The sequence below is a fragment of the Protopterus annectens genome, chromosome 7.part0, assembly GCF_019279795.1.
Source record: "Protopterus annectens isolate FY-2018-M chromosome 7.part0, PAN1.0, whole genome shotgun sequence".
Taxonomy (NCBI): domain Eukaryota; kingdom Metazoa; phylum Chordata; order Ceratodontiformes; family Protopteridae; genus Protopterus; species Protopterus annectens.
This window is the reverse complement of record NC_056739.1, coordinates 862,200,748-862,222,598: the sequence shown is the minus strand read 5'-3', so window position 1 is coordinate 862,222,598 and position 21,851 is coordinate 862,200,748. Positions and strand designations below refer to the sequence as shown.

Genomic DNA, 21,851 nt, shown 5'->3' with positions numbered 1-21,851 from the left:
TAATGAAAGGATGAGAAAGACACTACCATGAAATGTTACCACATATAACTCTAGGACTGCTGACACTACAAATATTATAGCAAAGGACTGGAATATCCTAAGGTCTATGCCTGAGCGTGACCATATTACTGAGTGTAAACCAAGCTTTGCATATAGGAACTGTAAAAATCTAAAGCAAAGATTGTTATAGAAAGATGAGACATGGCTTTGGTAGTGCTAATAGACAACTACAAAGCAAGACACTTTTCCATGCTGTAACTGTAGTTGTTGTAAGCATACATTTGTTAGGGAAAGTAAATTCATCCATCCTAAAACACTGAAGGAATATACTTTTTGTTGTTATGCAACATGCAATACTAATAATATTGTTTACCTTGCAACATGTGCAAAGTGTTCCGTTTTTTTTTTTTTTACATAGGAAAGTATAATAGAAAATTGAAAGACTGAATAACTGATCATTCGGAAATACGGAGGAATATTTCAACAGATGCCTTAGTTGCTCACATATCTGAATATGGCAATCATCACGATTTTAGCTATAGAGTCACTGACATCATTACTAAAAATGTGGGAGGTAGGAATTGATACACCTTACAGGTTAGAGAATATAAATGGATTTTAAGGTTAGAAGCTGACAAGTACCCAGGGGTTAATAAAACTGTTGATTTAGAACCAATTTTACTTGAAAACAAATGCAGTAGAAGTAACGGATGTTTGCTACATATGTTATATATAACATTTGGTTTGAGTTTATTTTATATTTTAAATGAATTTCATATAGTGCTGTTCTTTAATATTTGCAAATGGTTAAATAATGTTTTATCATTTAATGATCAGAGTTGTGATTGGAGGGTTGCGTCACATGTATTTTAAAACAAATGTTTAAATGAGTTGTCATTAATGAGTTATTCAAAAGTACAGTTGTGTACACTTACCATAAATGGAGATGTTCAAGTGTATTCACTGTTGCAGTCATCACATTTGGGTTATCTGCTTGCAGTAGCCCTCAGTCAGGCCCAATTATCAAAGTCTTGGGTCCTGCGTCGGTTGCAAAAAACCTTTTAAGTATAGTAAAGGGGAATAGAGGTGTAGCCAAACGAAGTCAGGGGGCTGGAGGGAAGGTAACCAGGACTGCAACAGTGAATACACTCGAACATCTACATTTCTGGTAAGTGTAAACAACTGTACTATTTTCTTAGTGTTTCACTGTTGCAGTCACCACATTTGGGTAGATTCCCAAAGCCAAGGATGGGAGGAGGAATTTAGATAGCATTAGGACCAGCTATAAGGCCCTACAAGACTGCAGTGGCAAAAGCCAGCTCTGGATTTAGAGAAAATTGGCAAATGGTAATGCTTGGTGAAAGTATGTACAGAACTCCAGGTAGCAGCTTCTAGGATGTCTCTGGTAGGGACACCTCTGAGAAAGGCTGTAGAGGTAGATGCAGCCCTGGTTGAATGGGGTCTAATCCCCTGTGAGAAAGGTTTTCTATGGTGCTTACAGCAGAAATTAATGCAATGGCCTATCCATTTAGAAATGGTTTGCTTTGAAATAGCCTTCCCCTCTGCCCCTGCAGCAAATGGCACCAGCAGTTGTTCAGATTTCCTTTCAGGTTTAGTCCTGTCCAAGTAAAATCTAAGCTGTCTGTGCACATCTAAGGAGTGCAGTATCCATTCCCCTTTGTTCTGTGGATTAGTAAAGAAAATTGGCAAATGAATGGACTGATTAAGAGCCACACTGGATACCACCTTGGGCATGAAAGAGGGATTGGTCCTGAAGGACACCCTGTCCACATGAAAGATGATGAAAAGCTCCACTGCCATAAGGGTCTGTAATTCAGATAACCTTCTTGCTGAGGTGACTGCTAAAAGGAAAGCTGTTTTCCAGGAAAGGAATTTTAACTCTGCAGATGCAGCTGGCTCAAAAGGAGGAAGAGTGAGTTTTTCCAGTATAAAATCAAGGTCCCAGGCTTGAATTGGGGCTCTCCTGGGTGGCCTTAAAGCTTTTGGCCCCTCTGAGGAACTGCTTGAGCAGTAGGTGAGAAAAGAGGGGTGGTTCTGTGTTGTAATGAGCTGAAATGGCTGAGGTGTGAATTTTGATGGAGGAAAAAGAAATGCCTTTGTGAAGCATCTCAGTTAAGTATTGAAAAATCGGAGGTAAATTGGGCGCTGCTGTGGCCATCCCTTGAGTTTGGTTCCAGGCACAGAATATTTTCAATTTTTCAGCATAAGATTTCCTAGTACTAGGCCTCCTTGCCTCCAAAATGATATCCAACACTTGTTTACTGAGGGATGGTAACTGAGAGATTAGGTAATTAGCCAGGCTGCCAGGTTCAGGGTTTGAAGCTGGGGGTGCAGAATCTGGCTCCCCAGCTGAGACAGCAGGGTAGGGGTCTGAGGTAGGTGCCATGGGGCCAGCTGTGACACACTGCGCAAGAGGGGGTACCAATGTTGGTGTGGCCAGTCTGGTACAATCAGTATCATCCTTGGCTTGTCCTGTTTGATCTTTAGTAGTACACTTTGGAGAGAAGAGGCAGAGGAGGAAAGGCATAAACTAATAGATTTTTCCAGCTGAAGGACACAGCATCCACTTTCCAAGCTTGTTTGTGGGGAGTCCTTGTGCAGAACTTGTCTAATTGGTAGTTCTGGGGGGAGGCAAACAGGTCTATATCTGGGATCCCCCGTTTGTTGATCAACATGTTGAAAATCTTTTGTTCCAGTTTCCACTCGTGTGGGTCCATGAGATTTCTGCTTAGTTCGTCTGCCAGTGTATTTAGTTTTCCTGGCAGGAATTGAGCCTGCAGATGCACTTGGTAGCTCAAGGCTGTGTTCCACAGAGCCATGGCTAGTCTGCAGAGCGGGTAAGAATGGGTACCCCCCCCCCTGCTTGTTTATGTACCACATAATGGTGGTGTTGTCAAGTCTTTACCATTAATTGTCCTGGAAGAATGTGGTCCTTGAAGGCTGTCAGAGCATTCTGTACATCTAACATTTCTTTTTGATGGATATGCAGGTGCATTTGACTTGGGCTCCATTTGCCCTGAATGCACTTCCCTGCCAGGTGAGCCCCCCATGCATAGTCTGATGTGTCTGTTAGGGTTTGGGCGGCAAGAGGTAGAGTGAATGGTAGTCCCTTGTTTTGGTGGCAGGCCTCTGCACACCAAAGGAATTCTAACCGTAGGCAAGGTAGGATAGGAATCATTGCTTCTAGATCCTGAGAATGTTGACACCATATGCTTTTTAGATACCTTGCAGTTTCCTCATATGCAGTCTCGCATATGGAATTAGTAGAATGCATGAGGCCATGAATCCCAGATAGCAGGGTTTTTGTTTCTGGCCACTAGTTTGAAGTAAGTTGTCAAATGAATTTGCTTCTCTGGCGTGAGGAAAGCCATCTGGGAGTTTTGTTCAAGCTTGCTCCCAGGAATATAATTTGCTGACAGGGTACCAGATGTGATTTCTTTTCGTTTATGGTGTACCCCAGACAACTCAACACCTTTTGTACAAACGCCAGATCATTCAAAAGTATGTCCTGGCTTTCTGCCTGAATTAAACAATTGTCCAGGTATGGGTATATTTGAATATTTCATTGCTGCAAAATGCAATGACTGGAGATAGGCACTTTGTGAATACCCTGGGCGCAGTAGATAAGCCAAAGGGCAGTGCAGAGAACTGATAGTGCATGCAGTCTGCTTTGAAGCGTAGGTATCTTCTGCAAGACTCCCTGATTGGGATGTGCAGGTAGGCATCCTTTAAATCCAGTGTTGCCAACCAGGCATCTTTGTCTATCATGGGAAGCAACTGATGAAGAATTAGCACCTTGAATTTTGGAATCACCAAAAAGGTGTTTAGGATAGACAGGTCCAGGATAGAACGCCATGAGTTGTCCTTTCTAGGTACCAGGAAAAGTCTTGAGTAGAAACCTTGTCCCTTTTCCTCTTCTGGTACAGTCTGAATAGCCTTTAATCTTAACGGAGAGAGTACTTGCTTTTGAGCCTCTGCCCACTGATTTGGGGGTAGAGCTGGCCAACCGTTTTGGGTTGGTAACATGTGGAAGTGAAATCTGTATCGTTGGGAAAAGTATGCTTAAAATCCATTTGTCCTGGATAATGAGTTCCCAGTTTTTTGCTTGCGAAGCAATCTTTCCTCCTAAAGGAGCAGTCAGTTGAAAAGTGCTTGGAAGTTTTAAAGTTAGGTCATTCAGATAGCTTACCATGGGGGGGGGGGTCTTACTACTCCCCGATTTGGAAGTGGGAGCCCCCCACTGCTTAGTCCTGTGAGTACCCTGGGACTGAAGCCTGTGTGTTCTGCTGGTTCTGGGTTTGAACTGAGAAGGACTGGAAGAGGCAGGAAAGGACCAATTTTTTGAGGGCCAATGCCTACTAACTCTAGGAGGCTGCACTTGTAACAAATTTTTAACAGTTTGCATAGATTTAGCTTTTTCCTCCATCTTTTTAAGAACTTCTGTTTTGTCGCCAAACAGGTGGTCCTGATTTAAGGGAGTTTCCAGCAATTTAGTTTTAACATGATCTGGCAAAGATTGCTCCTTAAGCCAAGCATGCATTCTAAGTACAGACCTGGTGGCAGCAGCCCTGCAAGATACCTCTAGTGAATCAAAACCACAATGCAAAGTATGTTTTCCAACCTGTTCAGACGATTGCATTAAATCCTTATTTTCAGCACAATCAGGAATCAACATAATTTTCTGCTTAAGCAATCCAATAATATGCTGCTGATACTTTAACATATGAAACTGGCAATTTAAGGCCCTGAGGGCCAAGGTTGCAGAGGTGTATACCTTCTTACCCCATCTATCTGGGCCCTGGAATCTCCATCAGAGGGGGTAGGAATGCCCTTGGGTCCCTGTGAAATGGTTTCAGGATCCGCAGTAGGATTTTTAAAAAGGAACTTGTGAGAATCAGGAACCATGTAATATCTATCAGGTTTTCTGGGAGCACGAGGTGAAGAGTCAGGGGCCAAGCTAGATTCTGAAAAGGCATAGTCAACAATGTCCAGCACAGGAGGGATAGCTAAAGGCCTGTGTTTGGGCAGGAGTAAGAAATCTCTAAGCCTCTTTTTAGAATCAGAAAGTGAAAATTCTCCCTAAGAGTATGCAAGATTTCACCAAAAGAAAAATCCTCTGGGGGAGAAGCATAGGGAATAGAGTCATCTGCATCAGAATCCTCATAGGTAGATAAGGGAAAATCCTGGTCATCAGAGGAGAGAGAAATTTCCGAATCCTGGTCAGAAGTATCATAAGCAAATTCAGTCCTAGGTCTCAGAGGGGGAAGGATGGCTTCCCCTGATTAAAGTAATAAGGTCTTCAGCCATTCTTATTTGTTTTTTAGGCATAGAGGCCTGACCATGCGGTCTGGGCTTCGGTTTCCTAGGCATGGTTCGAGTTTTAGGCCTAGAAGAAGATGGTGTTGGTTTAATATGCAAGCCAATAGGCCAGAATACACCTCAGAAGCCGGTGCCTGCACAGCCGCTCCAGACCCATCCTAGGTAGAGACATCTGCAGGTTCCACAGTTGAAGCATCTCACGGCATACTTGACTCCGAATGGGTCTCAGTTGAGGCCTGCATATCTGAACTAGTGGGTATCAAGGGCTGCGAAAGCGCCTCACTGAGTACCGGCAAACTGGCAACTAGCTTAGGAGAAGCATCGTCGGCAGTTTTGGACCTATGCGGCCCGTCTCTGTCTTTATCTTTGCGCTTTTTTTGGAATAACGGTAGTCTGGTGGCTTACGACGACATATCTGGATAATTGAACCGAGTACTAAAATATTTAGAAGCAAAAATGTACTGACGACGAATAGTTCGTGGTTTAAATAAGGCACAAAACCGACAGCGAGGTACGTCTTGGTCAGGGCCTAGGCAAGGAATACAGTACGAATGAAAATCTTTACGAGGTATTCGCTTTCCACAAGAAATACAATTACTGACTTTTACTGACATCGGTTTAGAGCAAGAAAAAGTTTCCCCAATGGGGTAGTTTTAGTTGAAAACTTCGGTTCTGAAACTCAAAAATGAAAATTTCAGGAGTCGGCCAACCAGCACTTGCGAACTGCTTCAGGCACCGCACGGCAAGAAAGACTGATATAATGGCATCGGCTGCATGCTTTATACCCCTGACTACCTGACGTCACAGCGCAAGACCCAAGACTTTGATAATCAGGCTGAGGGCTACTGCAAGCAGATAACCCAAATGTGATGACTGCAACAGTGAAACACATTCATCTGCACAGCGGAAGGGCTATGCCCTATAAGCTTTGCTGTTTGTGAATAAAAATTATTGAAATTTTAATGGTTCAACAGGTGATGTTTTATCAGCTGGAAATTTAGTTCATGCAAAAACTAGTAACAGATACTGCATCTGAAAATACATTTAGGGAGAAGCAAGAATTCAGCTATGGAACTCACAGCAGCCTTTTCCAGAAGAGAGGGGGGGGGGGGGAACAGCTAAGACAAATAAGCACAAAAAAAAAAACAAAAATGTATGAAAATGCAGAGCAAGAAACTGTTAAGGAATTGTGAAAAAGACCAAGTAAATAACTGCAAAGCATATAACAGCAAAAGATACATTTCAGACCAAAAAAAATCATAAAAAAAATGAAGAGCATAGGGTCATTTCTCTTAGTAAATGTGGAAAATGGCACACAATTAAGACTCCATGCAAACAATGGAAGTTCAGATTCAGAAACAAACTAATACTGAAAAGCCAGAGTAAGACAAGGAAGGTATCCAAGTAAACAGTCTCTCTCTGGTATCAATGTAATCAAATGCAGGCTGGTGCTCAGCAAAGGCTGGAAATCTGCTGTGGACAGAACAAAACATTTTAAAGGGCACTGGGTAGAATGTATATGTCAGCTGTCATGTTATCAATACACCTTATGCATGAAAAAAACAAGGCAAGTCAGAGAGAGAGAGAGAGAAGAGCTGAACTCCCCCTAATGGGTCACCAAGGTAATGGCCAAGCACTCACATCAAGGCCATCTTTGTGGCTCAGAGGGATGAACACCAGATCGTTATCTGGAGGTGATTACAAATCCAGTAACTGAAGGAGCCAGCACGGAAATGGGAGTGGCCAACATTAGCACTCCTAGGGTGAGATAAGTAGTCAGTCCAGTCTGCCACAGCGCTGACACCTGATGCAGGACAGATATATATAGCATACAGTGCATGGGCCATAAATTTGTGTTTGGCTTTACCAAGCTTCTTTCACACAGCAGCCTTCATCAACCTTATGTGGAAACATGCAAACTCAAAAAGAAAGCAAATAACCCTCCCACCCCACTTAAGCAGGCATGCATGTCAGCTGATGAAGGCAGGATTAGGTCATATAAAGAAAAAAAAAAAACTGTCATGACTGCTGAGAGGACTGCCTCTCCACGACATTACTTTGCACGGAAAGACAGAAACAGGATTCTTAAAATGGTCAGTCAGCAAACAGTACATAGCAAAAGGCAAAGTAGATGGATAACTTCACAAGGTCCAAATCAGCCCCCTCTTCCACACCATTCCATAAAATCACTGCTCTTAAAGCACTTCTAACCTTTGAGAATTTAGCAAGCAACATGCCATGGAATGTCAGGGTATCCACAAGTCAAAGTTAAATGTCATGACTCCCAGACCAGTCAACAGGTAGGCAATGCAGAAAAGCAGGCTGGCATGACAAAACATAAGCAGAGAATGCTAGAAGATTAAATAAAAGTAAAAAAGTGCTCCTACAGGTACTAGGAAACAAAACTGTTTACTTGCTTAGTCAGATTAGGATGAAAATACCTTTTGTTTAAGCTCATCATGTTGCTCTTGAAGAACCTCAAATGCAAAGGTATCAACATCTTTAGGGATTCCCATGAAACTTCCTAGTATAAAAAAAAAAGCTGCATTAATGATTTATGTTTTTTTCAATAACAGAGGCAGCTCATTTCATGCTGTTATACGATACTACCATATGGTTCTCCTTAAAAGTTGGCTTGGACTGATGTTTATAAATGTATTTCTTTGTGCTCCATGCAGTAATACATTTCAGAATACAAGCATGCTGCATAACTATTAGCAGAATCGTGGGCACTAATGACCTATGACCAAACATTAGAGCACATTCCTTAGTATTAGTATTTCCACAATTCTTAAGTTTGCTGGGCTCTTTAGCCGTAGAATATGTACAAGGAAGTAGAATATGTAAAAGTCGCTTTGTTTTTATTATATTACATTAATATAAATTTAGCAACTAGACAGAACCTTTCCCCTCATAAACAATAGCAATAATAATAAGTAAGAGGATAGAGATGTTATTCAGATACTGCCTAGAGAGTGAAAGCAGGATACCAGCTGTGATTAAGCACTTTAAAATCCCTTACAGAATTTAAAAGGTCTTTTAATTACTTTTGCAAATTTAAACCCGAGCTGTTAGCTTGCAAGTCCCTAAACGAGTTCTTACAAACAAGACTTCACAAATGACTGATCATCTAACACTGACTCGACTTGAAGGTGAGCGAGAGGACATACATTACCTTCCTGCTTCAAAGCAACTTGCCTCAGATTACCTCTAGCCATTTTGTGTCATATTCACTGTAATGAAAACCAGTCTCTCTCCAACCAATGGAGTATTGGCCTTATGTGCCTTAAACCACCATGATGCTCCCTCCCCAAAATTGCACCTCCTTCCCTTTCATTTGTATGTTTAGACAGAAACACACATTTTAAAACAAAATGGCTTGCTCCATGGACTGCCAAGGAAGTCCTCTATGTATTGTCTTTTGTGTAGGCTGTTAAAATGTGAAAATGAAATAACCGCTTACTGTCCACAATATTATGGGGGTCCATGTCATTTCAAAATGAGAATAAAAACAGTCAAGATATCTTGGACTTGCAACTCGTATCGGTTTACCGTTATGAATTGCCATTTTATACATAACAGGACTACAACAGATTAATATACCATGACCATCAGACAGTCTGCACAACCCATCCTTTATACCAACATAATGGATTCACTTCAAAACACAAAGCTCAAAACACATATACAGAGTTTAAACAACATAAATCATAGCACTTTCCACCAAGTGTAAGTAGCAGGGGGTGTGGGGGGCACAGCCCCCCCCCTGCTTACACATGGTGGAAAGTGCTATGATTTATGTTGTTTAAACTCAGTATATGCATGATGTGTTTTCAGTGTTTTGAAGTTTCAGTGTTTTGGTCTTCTATATTATAAAGTTTTCTCATTTTCAGTGCTATGAAGTGAATCCCAACATACTGCAATATTCAAATCAGGTTACTCAAAAGACCATACAGACCTGCTCTTCGCTTTTCGCTGCTGTCAAGAGCTGCATTCAAAAATCTGCTCTCTCTGCCTTTCAAGTTCTCATCAGCGAATGAACCTGTGACCCTGGTACCAGTGGCTGTAATGGTTTCTGTGTTCTTACTGGAATTTGCCTGATTTAGTCCTTGAGTTAAAGCTTGAGTGGCAAGGATCTCTATTTCCTCCAAATCATCAGCTGTGAAGTCCTCATTATCGCCAAAAGGATCTTCATGCCCTTGTGGAAGCTTTGTTTCCAAGCCTCTATGCCGTTTGCTTGGTAATAAAGCAGCAGAATGGCTTGAATTCCTACTTCGTGCAGATGTCCCCTGAAATGCACATGTTGGTCTGCTCACTTGTGCTTGATCTACAGTGTACAGCATTGTGCTGCTCCTCCTCTTGTTTCCAAAGTGTGGGTTCATGGACATCCTCCAATAACCAGCCACGAACTTATGTACGATGCACCTGTCACTGCAGGCATCCTAGTATTAACAAACCTAAAAAGAGCAGAACATCAGCCTCAGCATGCCTGAAATTTTGCAATTATCACACTTAAAATTCAGTCCATAATCAAGTACTTAAAACAGCTTTAACAGTACAATGACAATGCAAATATCTGAAAACTATAATTCTAAGCCATTTAACCATGGTGTGGTGTACTATTTATATGTTTATAAGAGAGTCTTTGATGTGCAAAATCAGCAAGATACTTTGCAAACATATTAATGCTCAGTAGTAAGAAAGTTAAATGAGAATAACTGAACAGTTTCATAAATTTTGAATGATGTACATTTGATAGCCACATCACCAGAGAATGAGTAAACAAAAAAGGAAAATGTTAGAAATAACTGAAGAAACCACAAAACATAAATTAATGTCAATCTCACGCTGCTGCATACTGTAATTACATCAGTGAAATTTTCTACTGAGAAGAAATAAATCTGTTTCGGTCAGATATCACGGTAAGTACCCCCCATCTGCAAAGCATTCAAAGAAAGGTGCGCTATTAGTTCTAAATGAAAACATTAAAAACAGGCACCACAGACTGGATTAACCAGTCTAAATACTCGTTTGGATTTGCTCCGTCATTCTTTCATACTGGTACCTCAACAAATGTGGATCTGTTCATATATCGGTGCAAAAATGGCTCTAAATGATGGTGCAAATCAAAATAAAAACTGAAAATATAATTAACAGAAAAATTTGCACATCGGTCCTTCAGATAAGACAACGAACAAAGGTCCAAGGTGCTGGTTGATTAGGTGATGTAAAAGATGATCCCATGGCACTTATCAAAAAGAAAAGGAGAATTTTTCCTTGTGCCCTAGCACAGTTTCCACAAGTCAGCACAAATACTGCCTTGTCTCCCCAAAAAATAAGCCACAGGCCTAGTGGGACTAAATTAGTCAAATAAATAAAATGTGCCTGTTTAACCAGTTAACTGAACTGATTCCTTGTAGATGCTTTCCAGTCACAGCCCAGGCCACAAGGCTAAGTATATAATAAAGGGAGTGGTTAGAGTAACCAATCAAACTAGCATTATTTGAGGAGGTAGAAGAAAACCACAGCAGCTACAGAAAACCCAGAGATGAAAAAGCCACCTAAATTCCAAAATGATTAACTGTAAGTCAGAACTGAACCCTGGATAATGGAGATATGAAGCATAAAAAAGTTATGTACTCACAATAACGTTCCATCTGTGTTGTCCATTTTCATTCTTCCTCAATTGACAAGTTCAGCTTCGATCCTCAGATCCAACTCAGCCATTACTTAAGCTCATACCCACCAAAAAACTCCCGAGCTCCTCCCTTACCCATAATGCAGCAACCTCTAACATACCTCAGATTTTTGTCTGTTGTTTAACAAAGTAGGAAGTGAGACTATGTAAAGTACAGCCAGCTATGCCAAGAGAAGTAGGGCAGCGGAAGTGTAACATATGCTAGCTGGAATTTTGTAAAGAATAATATGTCATTTGTATATCAAACTGATTTGCACAGATGCTGGTGTTGAAAAATGTATTTGTAAAGCTGCTTATGTTAGAAATGTACCAACAGTGTGCCCTGCTGGACAGAAAAAAAATATACATGTATTATTGTAACTGTTTAAATGTATATGTTTTAACAGAGGATACTGGAAGTGAACAGATTAACCCAATCCACCTAACTTTGAAAAAAGTTTGAAATTAAATTACCTGCCATAGGCCAGAAAGATTGTGACCTACAGTTCTCAATGCAGCCACAGACAAAAAAAAGTTTGTAATAGGAAGCCTTCTGCATGGTCTTTGGGGTGAACTAACTGCTACTCTGGAAGGGAGAAGATTTGAAATGGTTTTATGACTTCCAGGAGCTGCAGCAGATCTTAACAAGTCTCTGTGTGTGCATTGCTAACACAAGTGCTAAATCCCAATAGCTTCTAGCCAACGAGGGTAGCATGGGAACCAGAAGTCAGATGTATATGATGTCATTCTGTAAACCATCACTAAAAACAATATTTTAACACTAGGTGAAACTGAAGTCTCATTGTACTCTGTTTTTGGAACCTGACAGGGAAAGACCACTCACCTACTTCATCTTCCCTTGCACTAGTAAGCACACCAGGGAATAGTAATTCTTTAGATCAGTCAGGAAATTATACGGAGATTAGTTAAGTACTGTTTTTCTGTATCTGTGTGAATATATTCACCTGTGTTATTTTAATATTTCCTGCGAATGAAACTCTGGTATTTACTGTAAACAAATATTCCGTGTTTTCATGTTCTTTTATTATTTATTAAATATATCTAAACTTTTAATTGTGGCTGCTCCTTTAGACAATATGTTAACATTTGAGAGCACTTGCATGTATTTGGCGACTCTGTGGCTACTCCTGAAAGCCTTGCTGCATTGGCAAAACACCATCATTTGTATTAATATTAATTTCACTTAGCATAATTGGGTACCTTTGTAAGAGTCTTGAGTAGCTAGCTTTGGAGGGTCTGGTGGCAGTAACTACCTTACAGTCTGGGCAGAAGAAGCATAGCTAGTAAATCTGAGCCAGCCTTCCCCAGGTGTGTGTCTGTGCGTGTCTGTGTGCGCGCGCGAACAAATCAAATCTCAAAAGTGTGTGTCAGCCGTTTGGAGCAGGGACATGCACTGGTTTTACAGACAGGGTGCTGGAGAAAGTACAGTTGTGTACACTTACCATAAATGTAGATGTTCTAGTGTATTCACTGTTGCAGTCATTACACTTAGGTTATCCTACTGGCAGGCTACCCTCAGTTGGCCTGAATTCCAAAGTCTAGGTCTGGCGTCGGTTGCTGTCGCCTCTTCCCTGGCATCCGTGTGCCAGGGGTATAAAAGATGCATCCAACGCCATTTTCTTCAGTTTTTCTTGCCCCAGATGTCAGATGCCCCCAAAAGGGTAGACTAAAAATATGCTAGCAAAATACGTATGTTCCAAAATACATTATACCTTTATCTACAAGCAAATAGACTACATAGATTGTACAGATTAGAGAAGTGCAGATAAGTTCCAGCAAAGAAATGGGGGGTGGTGGGTGGGTAACCTGGACTGCAACAGTGAATACACTCCAACATCTACATTTATGGTAAGTGAACACAACTGTACTATGTTCTTCGTGTTTCACTGTTGGTCATTACACTTGGGTTGAATCCCAAAGCTATGGTTGGGAGGCTGGAGCTAAATAGCTATGAGGCCCTGCAGAACTGCAGTAGCAAAGCCTGCCCTGGATTTAGAGTAGAGTGGTAAATTATAGTGCTTTGTAAAGGTGTGCACTGAACTCCAGGTAGCAGCCTCTAAAAATGTCTTTGGTTGGTACTCCCCTGAGGAAGGCTGCTGAAGTGGCTCCTGCTCTGGTCGAATGTGACCCAATACCCTTAGGCACTGGCTTGCACTGTTGTGAATAGCAGAAAAAAATGCAGTGGCCTATCCACTTTGAAATAGTCTGCTTTGAAATAGCCTTTCCTTGTGATCCTGCAGCATATGCCACTAGTAGTTGCTCTGTCTTCCTGAAGTCTTTGGTTCTGTTCAAGTAGAAGCGTAGCTGTCTGTGCATGTCCAAAGAATGCAGAATTTTCTCCCCCTTATTCTGTGGGTTTGGATAAAAAGTAGGCAGATGAACAGTTTGGTTAAGGGCCACACTGGACACTACCTTAGGCATAAATGTCGGGTTTGTCCTTAGAGAAACCCTGTCTGGATAAAAAACGATAAAGGGTTCCACAGCCATGAGTGCCTGCAGCTCTGAGACTCGTCTTGCAAAGGTTATTGCTAGGAGCAGAGCTGTTTTCCAAGATAAAAACTTTAGATCAGCTGTAGCGGCTGGCTCAAAAGGAGGCAGGGCGAGTTTTTCCAAGACATAATTGAGGTCCCATGCAGGTGTTGGTGATCTCCTTGGAGGCCTTAAGTTTTTGGCTCCTCTAAGGTACTGCCTTAACAAAGCATGAGAAAAGATAGGTGGCTCTGTATTGTAATGAGCCGAAATGGCAGAGGCATGAATTTTAATTGATGAAAAAGGACAGGCCTTTGTCCATCATCTCAGTTAGGTATTGCAAAATCTGAGGAATATTTGGTACAGCTGTGTCAATCCCTTGTGCCTGATTCCAAGCACAGAATCTCTTCCATTTTCCAGCAAGATTTTCTGGTACTAGGCCTTCTGTCCTCCAAAATGACATCGATCACAGCTTTAGTGAGAGGCGTGCTTTGTATGACTACATTATCCGCCATGCTGCCAGGTTTAAGGTCTGTAGTTGACTATGCAGTATCCGATTGTTCTGCTGGGATAGTAGATGAGGTATTTGAGGCAAGGTCCAAGCCAGGCATTGAGACAAGTTCCTTAAGATTGAATACCAGTACTGGCGGGGCCAGTCTGGGGCAATCAGTATCATCTTTGGCTTCTCTTGTCTGACCTTTAGGAGTACCTTGGGGAGGAGAGGCAGAGGAGGAAAGGCATATACTGCTATGTTTTTCCAGCTGAAAGATAGTGCGTCCACTTTCCATGCTTGTCTGTGATAAGTTTTTGTGCAGACTCTTTTTATTTGGTAGTTGTGAGAAGAGGTAAACAGATCTATATCCGGGCATCCCCTTTTCCTTGTTATCATGCTGAAGACTTGTGGATCCAATTTCCACTCGTGGGGGATCCATGAGGTTTCTGCTTAGTTCGTCTGCCAGAGTATTTATCTTTCCTGGCAGGAATTGTGCCTGCAGATGCACTTGGTAAGTCAATGCTGTGTCCCACAAGATCATGGCTAGTCTGCAAAGGGGGGTAAGAATGAGTGCCTCCCTGCTTGTTTATATACCACATGACCGTGGTGTTGTCTGTCTTTATTAGTAAGTGTCCTGGATGAAGTAGGTTCTTGAAGGCTGTCAGGGCATTCTGAACAGCTAGCATCTCTTTTTGATTGATATGTAGGGCCATGTGCCTTGAATACATCTTCCTGCCATGTGTGCCCCCCAGGCATAATCTAATGCATCCGTTCTTAATGTCTGCCTGGTTGGGGGTAAGGTGAATGGCTGTCCCTTGTTCTGGTGACAAGCCTTCATCCAAAATCGAATCTCCTGTTGCAGGCAGGGAATGAGGGTAATTATTGTTTCCAGGCTGTGGCAATGTTGAGCCCAAACACTTTTTAGCTACCATTGAAGTTTCCTCATATGCAGTCTTGCATATGGAATTGGTAGAATGCAGGATGCCATGAAGCCCAAAGCCTGCCGAATTTTTCTTGCAGATAACTGGGCCTTTGTTGCCAACAGGTTGAAATAGGTAGTCGGTTGCCTTTGTTTGGCATGAGATAAGCCATCTGGGCAGTTGTATTTAAGCTTGCATCCAGGAATATTATCTCTTGAGAGGGTACTAGTTTTGATTTCTTTTTGTTGACTGTGCACCCTAGGCCTGTTAGAAATCTCTTTACAAATGCCAGATGCTGTAGTAGAATGTCCTTGTTCTCTGCTTGAATGAGGCAGTCGTCCAAGTAAGGAAATATTTGTATTCCTCTTTGTCTGCAGAATGCAATTACTGGTCCAGGCACTTTGTGAAGACCCTGGGCGCAGTAGATAAGCCAAAGGGCAGTGCAGAGAATTGTTAGTGCATTGAGCCAGCTTTGAATCGGAGGTATCTTTTGCATGTTTGTCTGATTGGGACATGCAGGTATGCCTCTTTTAGGTCTAAAGTCACAAGCCAAGCCTTCTTGCCCAGCATGGGCAGAAGTTGCTGTAAAGTCAACATTTTGAATTTTGGTATATCCAGATATGTGTTTAGAATAGATAGGTTCAGTATAGGTCTCCAGGTCTTGTCCTTTCTTGGTACCAAGAACAGTCTTGAATAAAATCCTCGTCCCTGCTCTTGCTCTGGTGCTAGCTGAATGGCCCTCATGTCCATGAGGGATGGGACTTGCTTTTGTGCCTCTGCCCATTGAGGTTTTGGCAGGTCTGGCCAACCGTTTGCCCTTGGCAGGGTATGGAAGTGAATGTCTAGGATCCATTTGTCCTGTGTTATAATGTGCCAATTTTGTGAAAAAAGTGCTAGTTTCCCCCCTAAAGGTGCTGCCAGAAGATAAGTGCTTGGTGCAGGCAGGGGGGAGTCATTGGGACTGTTTTCCTGTATCGCTGTGATTTGTCTTCTCCACTTTTGGAGGTAGAACCACCCCATTGTTTACACCTGTACGAACCTTGGGCCTGGGATCTGTCTCTTGGCCGACTGTATCTGCCCCTCTGAGGTCTGTCTGACACTGGAAAGGACCAATTCTTTGTAGGCCAGTGTCTGCTAAACCTTGGAGGCTGTACCTGTAAGAAATCTTTAACAGTCTGCATAGATTTAGCCTTGTCCTCCATTTTCTTTAACACCTGTTCTGCTTTAACACTAAAGGTATCATGCTGTAATAGAGCATCTAATAATTTTGCTTTGACATGATCAGGCAGATTTTGTTCCTTTAACAAAGCATGCCTCCTGATGACAGAACCCGTAACAGTGGCCCTGCAGGAGGCCTCCAAAGAATCAAAACCACATTGCAAAGTATGCATTCCAACTTGTTCGGCCGCATGCAATAAATCCTGCATTTCTTTGTTCTCTGCACATTCAGAATTTATCAAGATTTTCTGTTTAAGCAGTGACATAATATATTGCTGATATTTGAGCATATGAAACTGACAATTTAAAGCCCTTCTAGCCAAGGTAGCAGAAGTGTAAATCTTTTTTTCCCCATCTGTCCAATGTCCTAGAGTCAATGTCAGAGGGGGTAGGGTTTTTTGCAGTGGAAGCCTTGACCCTTTGGGACCCTGAGAGGTAGTTTCTGGGTCAGCAGCAGGGTTTTTGAAAAGGAATTTATGAGAGTCAGGAACCCTGTAGTACCTGTCCGCCTTAACAGGAGCTGGAGGTAGAGAGTCAGGGATTAGACTGGACTCTGAAAATATATCATCTACAATGCCTAACACAGGTGGAATAGCTAGGGGCCTGTGTTGTGGTAGTAAAAAGGAAGTCTCTGAGCCTTTTCTTAGATTCTGAAAAATCTTGGCTCTCCCAGTGGAAATGCTCCCTCATGGTATGCAAAGTTTCCCCAAAAGAGTAATCCTAAGGAGGGGAGGCTAAAGGGATAGATTCTTCAGCATCAGAATCCTCATAGGGAGAAAATGAGTATTCCTGATCAGAAGAGGAATCAGATGAAATGGAAACCTGATCTGAAGATTCATAATCTGTCTCTTGCCTAGGCCTTTTATCTGGAGGGGGATGGGAATCCCGGATCAAAGTAATTAGGTCTTTGGCCATTTTGAGCATCTGTTTTTTGGGCATGGAGGCCTGTCCATGAGGCTGTTGTACTTGTTTCTTTGTCTTTAAAGGTGCTTTAGCCTTTGAAGCTGAAGTAGTTTTAATGTACAACTGAGTAGGTCTGAAAACACCCTCTGAAGCAGATGCCTGCTCAGCAGCTCCGGACCCATCTGAGGGAATAGTCTCCGAAGGCTCAATACCTTGTGCTTCCAGCGCCTAGTCGACTCCACGTGAGAGTCTGTAGTGGTCTGCGGGTCTAAAGTAGCGGGCGTCAGGGGCTGCGAAGGCACCTCACTGAGAACCCGCGACTGGCTTAGAAGAAGCCTCGTCATCGGTTTTGGACCTCTGATGCTTGTCTTTTTCCTTTTCTTTGCGTTTCTTGTGAATTACGGTAGTCTGAAGGCTATTCGATGACATCGTATAATTAAATCTTCTACCAAAATAGTGAAATGCAAAATCGTACCGACGCTTAATAGTGCGTTAGTTAAATCTAGCACAAAACCGACAACTAGCAACGTCGTGGTCAGGGCCTAGGCAAGGAATACAGTAAGAATGGAAGTCCTTATTAGGTATTTGCTTCCCGCAAGAAATACAATTATTTTCTGACATCGGTCTGGAGCAAGAAAAAAAGTTTCCCCAACGGGGTACTTAGCTTTTAATGAAGACTTCGGATTTGAAACTCGAACACGAAAATCTCAGGAGTCGGCCGACCGGCACTTGCGAACTGCTTATGCTTCGGGCACCATGCAGCAAGAAAGACTGAAGAAAATGGCATCTGATGCATCTTTTATACCCCTGGCACACTGACGTCAGGGAAGAGGCAACAGCAACCGACGCCGGACCTAGACTTTGGAATTCAGGCCGACTGAGGGTAGCCTGCCAGCAGGATACCCCAAGTGTAATGACTGCAACAGTGAAACACGAAGAACATCTTAGCTTGGACACTCGGCTGAGATCTCAATTATATAGCTGTGCCAGTGGGGAGTCTTACTGAGGACCTGGAGGGAGACAGATGGAGAAATCCACACCCCAGAGTGTTTGTTCCCTGTGTGTTCTTAAGGGAAATTGTGCTCGATACAGAGAGCTGCATCTGGAAATACTGGGTGTATCCTTTTTTGTTCCAAGTGAACATCCCTCTCCAGTGCCAATGGTGAGGACTCTGGCTCCTTGATTACTGGCCCAGAGTGGGGACGTCATATATTGGTAAGCAGTGGTGTGGATATTAACTGAACTTCTGTAGGCAGTTTCAGTGAAGGTGTGTGTATTCTCAGCAGCCACAAGGTAAACAAACATTCAGAGCTTCATTTCACAACACTTTTTTTTTTTGTTAGTTTGGTCAGGGAAAGCAGGCAAAAATGTCAGCAGAGGACTGTGGCAAGCTGACAGAGAATCAGTTGGCCAAGATGTGCAAAGACAAAGGACTGGTGCATGCCAACCTGACTAAAAAGGAAATGATTTCAGCCTTAGTCACAGCTCAGACCAGCAACCAGGAGGATAAGCAGCTTGGCGATGAGGATTTGCAGCCCTCAGAAACAGGGCAGGCACCTTTTCCTCAGAGGACTTGAATATCCATCTGGTGTTAAAGAGACTTGAACTGGAGACCAAACATTTGAAAATAGAATCAGCAGACAGACTGCAGCATTTGGAGGCTGAAGAAAATGAGAAGCAACGTAAACATGAAATGGAAATGCTGACTCTACACCAGGGTCATGGAGGTAATGGGGGAAGGGAATTAACTGAACCGCAGAAGCAATAAAGGTCAGTAAATTTCTTCCACATTTTAAAGAGGATGATAACTGATAGTTTGATTCATATACTTGAAAAACTATGTAAAGAGTATAATTGCTGACCAAGGCTTCTGGGTATGGTTCCTGACCCCCTTTACTCCATGGTAAGGCTGTAAAAAGAAGTCATGTTCTTACCATAATGTTCCATCTGTGTTGCTTGCCTTCATTCATTCTTGACTGATGGTTTCGGTTCCAACCTCTTAGAACCAACTCGGCTGTTCTAAACAGCTTGCATCAGCCAAAAACTCTTGAGCTAAGACTCTACCCACAACGCCTCTCTTCCATCGAGTTTACCTAGTAATTAAGAAAATACAGAAGCCCTGACTAAAGTATAACCCTACAATATCCCAGGATTAGCTCCCAACCTCCAGGAGTCTTTTGGAGGGGGCAGGAGGGTGGGATGTCAAGAATGAATGAAGATCGACAATACAGATAGAACATTTTGGTAAGAACATAACTTCTTTATCTGATGTTGTCAATCTTCATTCATTCTTGACTGATGGGACAGAGTCCCCAGCTACTTTAGATCCTGGGCAGCCATAAGGAAGGATATTCCTGAGCACCATAGAGCCAAAAGATGTTCTTCCTCTGAAGACCACGTCTAATTTGTAATTAGTGATAAAGGGGAGCACTTTACATGCTCAAATTACTGAAAGCTCGAATTGCATACGGTCGAGACCTTATGCTCAAGCTTTCAGTAACTCGAATGTGTAAAGTGTTAAAAAAAACACTTTACTTACCTTAAAACATTACTTACACACAGAGGCAAGGATCCCTGTATGCTCTGTAAGTAATGTTTTCATTTTTTTTGCGATGTTGACAGGAAACGGGAAATCTCCCATTTTGCGCTTCCGCATACAGAGCGAATGGGAGATTTCCCTTTTCCCCACTGTAGCACAATCTCGGAGTTGGTATATTTAACCCCATGTGGAGTTCAGGGGGGCAAAGCCCCCCTACAAAAGCGATGTTTGACTTTTTTTTTTTTTACGTTTCATTTTAGAAGTTCGAGTTTCCGAAAATTGAACTTATGGGTTTCGACCATATGAAGTTTGGGTTTTTGGGAATTCAAGCTTCTAAAGTGAATCCGTGATAAAGTTACGTGGAGCAGCCCAAGTTGCAGCTGCATATAGGTCTTCCATAGAAGCCCTGGAATGGAAGACTGCTAAAGTGGAAACAGATCTAGTAGAATGAGCTCTAAATGTAATTGACAGCTTGAGTTTACTTTGGATGTATATAAAGGTAATGCAGTCTCCTAGCCATTTTGACAATGTGACCTTTGATACAGGTTTACCCAGTCTGAGTCCTGAAAATGATGGAAATATTCTGTCTGATTTTCTAGACAATATCATTCGGTTCAAGTAAAAACATAATTGTCTGTGGACATCCAATAAGTGCAAACAGTGCGCTCCTTGTTTGTAAAATTTGGGAAGAAGACTGGCAAGTCTGTGGACTGGCTGATATTCGACTGATACCACTTTGGGAAGGAAGGTGGAATTGGTTCTGAGTGATGCTCTCTTTGCGAAAAATGATATAGGGATGATTCACACAAAGCCTGTAACTCAGAAATTCTGCTAGCAAACGTGATTGCTATTAGGAAAAGGGTCTTCCAACATAAAAACTTGGTCACAAGCAGCTGCTGGCTCAAAGGGCTGTACAACTAAACATTGTACGACTAAGGTCAAATCTCATGGCACTGCAGGGTCCTTGAAAGGGAGGGTTTAAATGCACAGCACCTTTAAAAAAAACTTTGCATTGACATTGAGACATCAAGGAATGGTCATCAAACCCATCGTGAAAATTTGAAATGGCAGCCAAATGAACCTTAATTATAGACGTAGAGGCCCCCATTTCAAATAAGGTAGCTAAATATTCCAGGGCCTTATCAAATAAAGCTTAGAAAGGGTCTATGCAGTTTGTACATGTCCAGCATTAAAATCTTTTACATTTGCTTAAATAAAGCCTCCTGGTGGATGGTTTATGGGAAGCCAGAAGTATCTTTTGCACTGGACAGAACAAGTTATTCTGCCTGGCAATTACTGGAATTGGAGAAACCAAGCAGTCCGCTTGAGATTTTGAAGACTGGGATGCACCAGACCCTGAGGGTGAGATAGCACCATCCGGAGCTGGGTCCAGAGTCCACAGGCGGTGAACCAGATGAGGCCAAAGAAAGGGGAACCAGACTTGACGGGGCCAGTAAGGTGCAATGAGAAACACTTTGCTTCTCAACCATTGGGCTTTCCTCAGAAATTGGGGGATGAGTGGAATTGGGGGAAAGGCATATAGGAGTCCCGGGGGCCAATCGAAAAGAAGTGCATCTCTCGGAGACTCCCCACGGGGGGGCAAAGTAGCTGCTGCATTAGTGGTTTATGGGAGAAGCAAACACATTGCAGCAAGGCTGACCCCATTGACTAATGATCTTAGTCGCTGCATTGGGATTGAGAGACCACATGTGAGGCAGGAGGATACATCTGCTCAGTGTGTCTGCAATCACGATGGAGTTCCCCAGAATATGCATTGCTATCAGAAAGCAGTTGGAAGTGATTGCCCATTGCCAAATCCTTAGATCTTCCTGACATAGAACCCGATTCCCCCCGGTTGGTTGATATACCAGACTACAGACATGTCTGATTGGACTGCAATTGTCTGCAGAGGAAAGACCGTCTGGAATGCTTGCAATGCTAAACGCATTGTCCTCAATTCTAGACGTTGATATGCAGATTGGTCTCTTGCAGGCACTAAGTGCCTGGAACAGTCTTTCCCAGAAAATGCCGCCCCCCCCCCCATACCCTATCTGGTAAGCGTCCATGGTCACTACGGCCTTAGACTGAGGGGGGAAAAGGGACGGCCCCATAGAATCTCTTCTAGCTTCATCCACCAAGACAAATCCTTTTTGCAGCGATTTATCAAGACTGGATGGGACATGGATTGTGTTAGAAGTGACCATTGTGATGCCAACAGTCACTGAAGCAGTCTCATGTGATACCTCATTATCGTTGATGCCATGGTTCCCA

The 21,851-nt window shown here is 42.5% G+C and overlaps 1 protein-coding gene across 2 annotated transcripts in view; it reads right to left on the bottom strand.

Moving 5' to 3' along the window:
• The window catches only part of LOC122806743 (ATR interacting protein), a 1,230,392-nt gene that overhangs the window by 1,075,358 nt on the left and 133,183 nt on the right, over positions 1–21,851 (bottom strand). For both annotated transcript variants that reach the window (XM_044077416.1, XM_044077417.1), the window contains exons 2-3: positions 9,299–9,797; positions 7,782–7,864 (exon numbers count right to left, since the gene is read on the bottom strand). In XM_044077416.1, coding sequence (XP_043933351.1) covers positions 7,782–7,864; positions 9,299–9,728 — 513 coding nt within the window. In that variant the 5' untranslated portion in view covers positions 9,729–9,797. The remainder of the gene's footprint in view (positions 1–7,781; positions 7,865–9,298; positions 9,798–21,851) is intronic.